Source organism: Austrofundulus limnaeus, unplaced genomic scaffold, assembly GCF_001266775.1.
Source record: "Austrofundulus limnaeus strain Quisiro unplaced genomic scaffold, Austrofundulus_limnaeus-1.0 Scaffold44, whole genome shotgun sequence".
NCBI lineage: Eukaryota > Metazoa > Chordata > Actinopteri > Cyprinodontiformes > Rivulidae > Austrofundulus > Austrofundulus limnaeus.
In genome coordinates, this window is record NW_013952446.1 from 1,969,705 (window position 1) to 1,980,700 (window position 10,996).

General features: G+C 39.3%; 1 protein-coding gene across 7 annotated transcripts in view; it reads right to left on the reverse strand.

The window, feature by feature from the left end:
• The window catches only part of gab1 (GRB2-associated binding protein 1), a gene marked incomplete in the record, with an annotated part of 54,850 nt that overhangs the window by 13,764 nt on the left and 30,090 nt on the right, over window positions 1–10,996 (reverse strand). For 6 of the 7 annotated variants that reach the window (XR_001310155.1, XM_014007805.1, XM_014007808.1 and 3 more), the window contains 5 exon segments: window positions 14–699; window positions 1,173–1,259; window positions 1,453–1,675; window positions 5,823–5,988; window positions 6,439–6,570. Coding sequence is in view for 6 of the 7 variants with exons in the window: in XM_014007805.1 (XP_013863259.1) it covers window positions 14–699; window positions 1,173–1,259; window positions 1,453–1,675; window positions 5,823–5,988; window positions 6,439–6,570 (1,294 nt within the window). 7 annotated transcript variants of the gene reach the window in all.

Consider the following 10,996-nt stretch of genomic DNA (forward strand, 5'->3'; position numbering starts at 1 on the left):
TTCCAACACAAACCTTTACGGAGTCGTGAGCTGTCCATAGTGCCGATAGTGTTGCTGCGTAAAGCTTTACTCCCAGCACTGGTTGGCACACAATAATTTCCATCTGTCTCTGAGGCTGAGCGAGGCACAGAATAGGTGTCCGTAGGTGAGCGCTCCGCAGGGGGCGGTGGGAGTCCTGAGATGGAACTAAGCGAAGGCTTGGGTGGTCTCGGAGGAGGGACGACTTCTCCGCCGCACTCTGAGCTTCCTAACCCTGCCGATGTGGACAGTGTGCGAGGAACTTGATATGTAGAGTTCGCCCCGGGTGTGGGCGGTATGTCGTAACTGACAGAAAGATTGCGCATCTGTGCCTCCATCGAGGCCTTCCTGGTCGGCGTGTTGAAGACGTAAAGGTCAGAGGCGTCCCCGCCGTCCGGGTGAGTTTGTGATGAGGGGGCCGACTTGGGAAGGAGCACCGTGTCCTGCGAGTGGCTGCGAGGGAGGTGATAGATGCCGCCGTCGTTTGAGAGCGAGGCGCCACGGGAGGGCGGCGAGTCGTAAAAGGAAGGTGCAGAGGCTGGAGTTTGGTGATGATGGAAGAAGCCATTGTGCGAAGTGTGCTTTGTCAAGGAAGTGGTGGATGTAGGCGTGTGATGAGATGGAAGGTTGTCATTCAGGTCCGTCTCTGAAGAGGTAGATTTGGAGCTCTCGGCGTGGGTCCTGAGAACACAATAAACATTGATTTGGAAATGCAGAAATATCCACACAGTCACAGTATAACTTCACACCACTACCTGCAAGCCACAGTTAATACCATGAAGTTATATTTAGGCCTCTCTAATCACTAATCTTTCTATATTAGTATTGCTTTGTGGATCACGTGGAGAACCAAAGCACCTAGCAGCCGTTGTGCTAAATTTCAACATGCAGGCAAAAATAAGTACAACACAATCAGCACAGTATTAGGTAAAACACCTGAACCTTTTTGATGTAGGGGGTGGATTATTTAGCCATAAAAAACACTTCAGGTCCAATTCAAACACAAAACACTTCAAACCCATCATTAATATTCATCATGTACATTTATAGTCACATAAATAAATCTGCAGCTAAGTGTTGGTGTGAAGTGTTGCTCTCTCCTCATTACATCTTCACACAAGCAGGCAGTTCCAGCTGGACGTCTGAACACTCACAAACTAGTCTGTGGAGTCTTGCTCTCACACTCCTCCAGGAGCAAATACTCCTGGTTCTCCTCCAGTGGAGGCTGACACTCCACTGAGCTACACACACACAACATACAGCAGAAACAGGGACGAGAGGAGCAGTACAGTTGAAGTGTGCAACACAAAAAGAAGGAAAGAAGAAACGTCTGGAAAATGTACAAACAGAAAATATTGTCACAGCGGGACAACCCAACAAAGTAAATGTCATGACTCATTCCTACAACCTGAGCACACATTCAGACAGTCGCACCTGTTGGGCGCAGGCTTTCTGCTCTCACAGTTGGACAGCCACAGGTAATCCTGCGGCTCCTCTGAGCTGGACTGAGACTCCAGGTGTCGCACGCTAACCGGCTGGTATGGAGGTGGCACACCGGACAGCACAGACGCCGTTGGTCCAACAATGTTAGTTGGGTGTGGGGGGGTATCCACCACATGCCCTCCGGTGATTGATGGGTGAGCTGCTTTTGAAGCATCTGCAGAAAGTAAAAAAAAGAGCTGGAGTAAACTTCTATTAAACCTTTATGTCTGTTGACCAGCAGGAAAAGAGGTGACTTGAGAAGGACCGCACACCTTATTTGCATAATGGGACAGAAATGCATAAGTTCATGTAAATACAGGAGACAGAGAAATGTAAAAGCAACACATGGAAATAAAAAAAAACTTGTGGAAAAAATATTTAAAAAAATATTAAATATAAACATTTAAGAGACACAAATGATGTACAAGTAAAAAGAAAAAGAAAAATACAGTGAACCCTTGCTATAACACGGTTCACCTTTCACGGCCTCGCTGCTTCGAGGTATTTTTGTGCAGGTTTTTTTCCACAGTGCATTGTGTTCTTCGTCCTGATTGGCTAAACAGTCTCTGTGCTTCCTCTCTACCTGTGTGCCAATAATGTTACGGTATTCAAATATACGCAATACAGCTTTGCAAATTTCATTCGTTCATTATAGTTCTCAAATATAATAAATGGTGGCATGTCGGTTTATACATACACGTGAAGTTGTACGGATTGTCCATAAGTTGTAAAGATTTTATGTCATTTTGCAGGTATACGGACATATAGAACAATCTTATGGATTTTTTCAAGTCTTACACATTTTTCAAAACCTCATTTTCAAATTTATCAACATGTTAGAGCCTGTAGGATGATTTAAAAAGCAATAAATAACACCAAATAACCATCTTCAAACCTGTTCTGCCACTAGAAATAAGTTCTGGACTTTTTCCTCCTGCTTTGCAGCAGGCGCTGTCAGGTCCGCAGCCGACAGTCACAGCACCCCCCCACCCCACACACACACCCCCTCCGCGGGTGCAAGTTGTACGGTAACTATTTCACGGATTTCGTCTATCACAGGTTCTTTTCGGAATGCAACCCCCGTGAAAAATGAGGGTTCACTGTATAGATTTTTAAGAATAGTAAAATGTAAAATATGCTGTAAAATATATAATATTTTAATTTTCTAACTATGCCAGTTTTGGTCCTCCATAGCTGGCACATGCAAGCAAATAAACAAAGCAATATGGTCACAGATAAATTCTAACATGCTTTACCTGTGTAAAGACAAAAATGTTGCCTTTTCTAATATCCATTATAAAGCTGACTTTTGGTAGTTAACGCATTTAGAAAGAAAACTAGTCAAACCAATGTAACCTATGGCTCTAACTGAACCTGAAAAAGATCAAATGGCTTACCAGGACCAGCTCTTACTGCAGCTTTGTTGACCCCCTTGAGACAGAATAAGTCATGTAGCTGACTCCGAAAATTAGGCATAAAGTAAACAGTAAATTGTGTTTGCCAAATTCAACTCTGGCAGAGTAAACTCAGGCTGACTTTGTTTACAAACAACCCAATTTCAATATAAAACTTTAGTCTTCAGAAACATTTTGACATAAACATTACGTACATTGCTATAATTTCTGAAGTTGCTTGGCAAAATGTTAAATACAAGTGCACTCTGAGGCAAAAGCAACTGAAGAACATTTCTTACAGCTCTTTGTATTCTTGTATTACAAGAACTGATCTCTACCTTTAATCAAGGCTGTTTTCAACAATTCAACATGTCTCCCATCTCACGCATGAAAATAAACTATAGAAAATACAGGTAGAAAAAAATCAAAAAGAAAAAATAAGTAGGTCCTCTGGATGGGTTCTTCTTTAGTGAAACGTTGTGTCTCTCCACCAAGAGACTTTTTCAGTCTGATGAGTTTCATGTGAACTCAGCCTTATAAGCACTGCCTCCACATGGTGGACAACAGAGGTGGAGGCCTTGGTGTCCAGTTGTCCTCCTACAACGCTGTTATTGCAAGTATTACTCAGGCCCCTGTGAGCAAAAGTTGTGAATCAGGGCCCCAACAATAGTCAACACAAAGAGGGAAAGAGGGACAAAAACAAGGGGATGTTGAACCCCGCTTGCACTCACTACATACACATAGCACAACACCAAATAACCACAGCTGAAGCATCCAAACCAGTAAGTCAGGTGATGGGGCACATGACCCTCTATGAACAACAGAGCTAATCAAGCCTATTGTTAGGCGATGACCCTCTTTTGCATGTGACTAACCTGTTTGTCCATGTGGAGGCAGTGCTTATAAGGCTGAGTTCACCTGAAACTCATCAGACTGAAGTCTCTTGGAGGAGACATGAAACATTTCACTAAAGAAGAACCCATCCAGAGAACCTACTTGTTTTTTTTCTTTTTGATGAGGACAATACAGAAAATTGTTGAGCACAAAGCAGGGAACACTGACGCAAACAGCTGAAGCAAACTGCAGGTTTCGCTGTAAATTAACATAAAAAAAGCCATCAATGCATATTCTCATCCATCGTTTCTTATCCAGCACTCATATGCAGCCTAATTAAATGCTTGATTCATGTGTTTTTGGTCTGAATACAGTATTTTTTTTATTATTGCCGTCCCACACTTTTTCTCAGACACCAATTTTTCAAGGTCTTTGGCTTTCCACAAGGTGAGTTATCAAATTTCAGTCTTTAAACTCTTCTGCTTAAACTGACTGTTGTGCTGCAGAGACAAGATGGCTGATAAATACTTTTTTTTTTTGTGCAAGCTCTGTTTCTTTTTTTCTATTCAGGGGTTTTATTGGAAGCAAGGTCGCAGAGTTTCTTTTATAAATAAAAAAAAATCTGTTTCCCTTTGAAAGTGTGAAATTTGTCCTCTTTTTTTCTACTTCTATCCACTCCTGCTTATAGGTTTGTGCTGATTTTGAGAAAATAAAATCCCACTTTTTATACTAATGTACACCTCCTACAATGTCAGAAAGCTTTCAATCTTTAAGCTCTCTAAATGTTTCTTTCTTGAATATCTGCTCAGCTACAAAACACTACATGTAGCGTGGCCACACACAAACACACACACAACAGAAGAGTGGGAGGTGGGTCACACATACAGAGAAGTGCAAGCAGATACAGCGCCAAGGACGTGCTTTCATAAGAGCTGAGGAGGCCTAGCTGCAAAAAATATCTCTTTATATCTGGCTTCTCTTTAAAGATTCTTACTGGTTGTTTTCTCACAAAGACTTTAACTGTCAGTTCCTTGTAGAATAAATGCTAATATCAAGGTAACCGTGTAACATTAGCTATGAAAAAGGTGGAGGTACAGCTTCATTATGACCTTGTAGCAGCATAATCAGTGACTTATTTATAAAGATGAAAAAGTTCCTTTGTCTGCATAAAGAAACTGCAATTCTATTCTGTATCAAAAAGATAATTGGTGCAACACTTTTGGCCATTGTACTCAAAGTACCATATTTTGCACGTTTAGGTGTAAAAGAAGACAAACTAAAAGTACCAGAATAACACAAACGGCACAGGTTGGAATCAGGCTCAGACACAGGAGGAGGGGGTGGGGGTATGCAAACAAGAGGGAATGAAAGAGGCCAAGAGGGAAAGAAATTCAGCAAGACCTCCAGGCACACAATGCTTTGATTATCCAGTACAAGGAACAAGAGTAACACGAACCTCGATGCACACATGGATCAGCACATGGATCATTAGACCTTGGATGAAACTATGCTGAATAGACAACTTCAAGTACATTCAAACTCTTTCAGAGGAAGATTTAGGAAGTACGCCAGTGACATTAGATGGCAAAGACATGTAGAGAAACAAACCTACAGATTAACGCTGTGTATTTCGATAACTTTATCAAGTACAAGCTATTTAAAACTGTTAAACGGGAATTTATTTCAGGTGCATAAGTTTGGAGTTGTGCCCAAAAAAACAGACATAAAAGGAAGACTTCAGTTAATGTCTAAATTTTGTTTTATACTAAAGGACATAGTGCTGGCAGCAGATAACTGTAAAATAAACATGATGTGTACGTCGTCCGTTGACCATTTTTAAAGTGTAAAAACTTATCTTTCAGGTTGAATTTAGAACACGCCTTTGACAAACAAGAGGTCCAGTAGCTTTGTTTTATACTCTTACAAGCTGCAGCAGCTCCATCTTCACCACTGATAAGACACATTTATGTGTCCCACCAGTGATCGTGTTTTGATAGAACATACTGTTTGCCGAAATTCTATCACAGATATATAAAAGCTGATAGTGCCATTAGGATATTGATACGTTTTTACCTACTGAATGAAAATTCTTACCATCATCAGTAGAGTTAAAACCACAGATGTCGCAGATGTGGCGAACCCACTTATTCATATCTTCTTCTGTGTCAGCCACCAGGTAGAAGACGCGATCAATGGTCCTGATGTCAAATATGAACCTGTGCTCCAAGTCTTTCTTTAAAAATTGCAGCCCAGCATCCACCTAACAGAAGTTCACAAAGTATACATTAACATAAAATAGGTCAAGCAAGGAGTCCTAAGAGATATTACTGTTGCAGTTTCTTACATGTTTATCTTTAGTTTTGCTAAACTGAACGTTATAGCCAGTTCTCAGATTTCTTCATCTTCCTCAGACCAACAATTTTCAGTTTTTCTTCTCATTTCATCAAACAAGAATGGTTTTGTATTATTTTAAACAGAGATCAAAATGGAAAACTGAATTTATTGTTAAAAACATTTGAGTTAGGATCATAAAGCTCTCTTTAAATGTAGTATAAATGTAACATTTCCCTGAGACCAAAGTGTAAAAAGCATTAATGTGACTTATGAGCCACAAACTTTTATTAAAAATTTGTCTTATGGTTTATTCAAAATCTTATAAATATGATGTTGATTTTGCAGCTTGGTTATAAACAAAGAAGCATACCAGTACCTGTTCACATAAGTTAAGATCAATCACACGAATGGGCTTCTTAGTGTGGTCATTCTTGTAGTACTCCAACACATCTGGGTCGCCTGTCAGACGACCACTGCGAAGAACAAACCACCGTTTCTTCCATGACTGCTGGGTGAAAACAGAAAAAAGGGCAGAGGTTAGATGTTTGCCCCCACGATGACTCCATCATTCCAAGATTACCGCAGTTTGACCAAATGCTTTATTTTTGTCCATTCCGCCAGTGTGTCTCAGCATAGCTCGTGTCCCTGTGAGTATTTTCCACCAGCTGTGACATTCTCACCAGAGAAGAGTAAGAGCCAGAGGGAAGAGGCCCGAAACCAGAACTGTGTGTCTGAGATATCCAGAACAAAAGCCACATAGTTTAGGCTAGCACCACGACTTAAGTGAAAAACCAATTCTATAAAAAGAAACAAGCATTTGGGTCCCTTTTTTTCTAATCCTATTTGCTGGGTCTGAAAAAAAAAGTGCTCACAGCTCACAAAAGTTTTAATTTAGACACAGTAATTAGAGGAAAAACAGTTGAAAGCAAGAATGGTGACTTAGAGAATAAAATACTACCGGTACTTATTGATAACAGCACTTTTCTTCATAAAATGTTGATGACTTCATTAAAAAATAGCAACAAATGATTATTTTAATCTGTGATGGACTTGCATACTGTAAGCTGATAAAAAATATTGACAAAAGCCTGCTATCCTAACTATTGCTGACTTAAACAGACAAATATTGTGGAAAACTATTAACCAAGTAAATAATAGCAACACCAAAAATCTGAGCAACCTCAAAACCTCTTTTAGTAATTTAGGACTTTTGTTTTAATTCTTTATAAAAAAATATGGCAAACATAGGCAAAAAAACTTTTTTTTAATGTGACTAAAATATCTGGAGGTTATTTAAGGTCCCACTCTTAGTGTTTCATGGCTCACAGTGCGGTCTTTACAAGGTTCATCACCTGAAATTTGTTGCATAAGCATGAAACGAGAGCCGTCCGTGTTCACCCTGCAGGTGAAATGACCGTTGACAGAGAGCAGAAAGTATGCACGCCAACAAAGTGAGAAGAATGCAACCTAAAGCTTTGTTTCACGCTTCGTGTCAAGATTTGGCCTGTGTCAACAATGCTGCAGGTTTATTTTTGTCGAGTTTTAGATGTTTGTCCATCCACGGGGTGTCCTCTGTTAGTGGGCCAAGCCCCACATGAAGACAGAGTCAGACCTTTCCGCTAAACAGGACAAACAAACGGAGCGGCAAAGGGGCTCCGATTTTAAACTGGGAACGCACACAAAGACCATATGCTGTCATGCACTCTCAAGTGCAGAGTGTGTTTCAAGCAAGCTTGTTCAAAAAGCCTGGGTTGTATAATCGCACACACACACCCACACAGTCCAAATGATGCTTCAACTTAATAAACCTACATCCTTTTCAGGGAGCCTCTCTTCAATATCAAATTTAACTGAAAAAGCTAAAGTGATTGGGCAGAAACAGCGCTGATGGTCGGTGATGTGTTGGACAAAGAGTGGGTGTGGAGAGGGAAACGCTCTCTCCAGCACATGACAAAGCAAACTTGGGTCATGTTACCCTGTGGGGAACAAAAGGACCAAGAGCTTAAATTACAGCGAGGCCAGGCCTGCTCAGGGAGAGAGTGTTGACAACTAGGAAAGTCAAACATGCTCAAAACACAGCAAAAGCTTTGGAGTGATTGAGCAGTTAAAAAAGGCAATCTAAAAAAAAGATTAGAAATACAAAACAAAGCATGTGTAAATCAAAAATAAATTTTTTAAGTACACAAAATAATCTACTTAGAAGCATTTTTGTAATATTTAATATAAATAATTGTATGATAAATCTTAAGAACACACCCAATTAAAACACTGAATGTAACATTTATTAATTACTTGCAATTAAGTGTAAATTTATGTTAAATAACCTGAATATTAAAGATAATGATAATAATGCCAAAATTAATTTAAAAATACCTTTATGAACAGGCAAAAATTAATGCACTGATGCAGCAAAAAACACAAAAAATACTCATCAGCAACCAGTTTTATAACATTCAGACTGCAAATACATACAACCCTTCTAATACAAAGGAAATATAGCCAAATCATTTCCCATGCACTAAAAATGTGGTTGAGCAAAGTTTGTTTAATTATGACAATCATTAATACTACAAAATGAAAAAAAAATGAATACAGTCTCAGTGTAAATGTTATTTCTGAAGATGTAAAAGTGAAACAGAGAGCAAGTTTTTGAACTTGAAAATGCTAAATTTGTTTCAAAATTATATTCAGCATTTGTGGAGGTCAATCAATGTTAAAATAATTTATTTTCAGTTCTAGGCGTCTTAATTCCTAAAGAAAAATCACTGCCACGTTAACATGGCTGCAAGATGCAGCGGCTCTCTGATGAAAAGCTGTGTGGCAGCCAAAGTATCTGGCCTCCATCTGTGGAATTTAACAGTTACATTTTTCATATTAGTTGCTTCTATTTTGAACTCACTAATTTGTACTATTCACCCCATATTAAAACAAACACTTTTGACAAATGAAAAAACAGTACATAGAGGGGGAAGCAGCCTCCCTGCAAGTCATGCAACAGTTAATAGGAGATACTCTCACCTGCTGGAGGGTTATGTACATCACTGACATGGATGGTACCATTACTATGATTATATGCATTAATATCACCAGGAAAGCTGCACAAATTTCATCCAGTCAAGACTAACAATATAGTTGCATGCAAAGCAGCAGCCTATTTATAATCAATTTAGTGGCAGTAATTATATTTATCCCTAAACTCAAACCAATCCCTATATTAGATATACAAACAAAATAGTCAAGTTTTCTTCTTGTATCAGTGACTTTAGACTGACCTTGTGGGAGAAGCAAACCCTTTATTCACTTTGAAGGAAAATGTCCACAGTTTCTAAGTAGCTGAGGTTTTTGGACTTTTTAAGGTTTTGTTTAAACTCTTGAATAACTTCTCAATGTTTTAAGGTAAAACAGCAATGAACTGCTGCAAATAAACATCTTGACGTAATACGTCAACCACAAAAGTGTTTGGGAACATTTTAGGACTTTTGTCATCACTTTTGGTTATTACAACCACATACTCTGACCTATCAGGGTTCTGCCTTTGCTTCAAAAACACACAGTGGCCTGTTTATAAGGCTAAACACGATCTACAAAGAAGCTGGAAACAAGTAACCCAAAATTATGAAATGTGAAGCGTTTTAAACCCCAGGTAAAATTTTTCTAGAAGTAAATACTTCTATGTAAACAAAAAATGCATCTACACCTAAAGCAGACAAAAAAAAACCTATATGAATGAAGCAGCATGACAAGACAGAAAGATGCAGACACAAACAGCAGCTGCCCGGCCACATACCTCCTGTTAGTCATCATGATGGTGCTGAAGTCTCCAGTTCTGCTTTTACTTCTTTATATTCCATTGTAATCTGCATTGTTAATCCAAAATAAACTGGCCCAGACACCCTTGCCAAAACACTGAAGAACACACAACTCTCTTTAATTAGCCATCAAATTTGGAATTGTTCTTCTTGCAAAAGCTACTACTTTAGTTTGTAGGTGTCAAGTGTTCACGGCCTCCAGTGTGGGAATGGGACAGCATGGGACGATACCAGACCGGGATGGGGAGGGCTCCCCAGACATATTAGCCGTGCCTGTCAACCCCCTTTTTAACCCCCACCCTCTTTTCTCTAGGCATCTCATCTCGTATGATGAAAACACAAGGAGACATCCTTCTCTTTTTGCCCACCCAGGTCCGATAGCCAAAAAAAAGAGGGCGGACAGAGCGGGTATTGAGGGACTCTCTGACAAGCCGACACAGGAATGGGGGTGGAGTGGGGGGACTTGAGAGGACATGCCAACTGAGTGGAGTCATGCTGCTGTCAGAGAACTCATGACCCAAGATCATTGGAGCAAAGATGGGATACAGAAGCAAGAAAGATGTAGGCTTCTCAAGCTCAAGGAAGTGAGAGAACGTTGATAGAGAAGGAAGGGCTTTCCTCCTGCAACTACAGGAGAGCGACTTATTGTAATGTGCTCCATAATCATATGAAAACAATTACAAAATCTGTTATGTTAAAGTACCTTCTTTAATAATTATATTGTGTCTTGTGGATGATATAGAACTATGCTAATTTTGAACCTGCAATACCACAAAAAGTTATGTTGTACTGAACTGTATGATTTTTTATTACCATCTAACATATTTTTCATCTTACAAGTGTTATCCTCTAAAATATCTGGCATTTTCCCTTCATTATACTAAAATTTTCATGCTAGGTCCTTACACATAGATAAATTAAATATATTAGTGTAGGGGTCACCCCGAGGGGGAATAAACATCTTTGACCCTGGTCTCAGAAGACCTCCCTCAAAAGAGACATTTTATTTTCTTTAATCAAGATAACAAAATAATAATATTCTTTATATTTTTGATTTATATTTTCTTTTAACTAAAATTTATTATCATTTTATAAATCAAAGTTACATAATGAAATGAATGACAA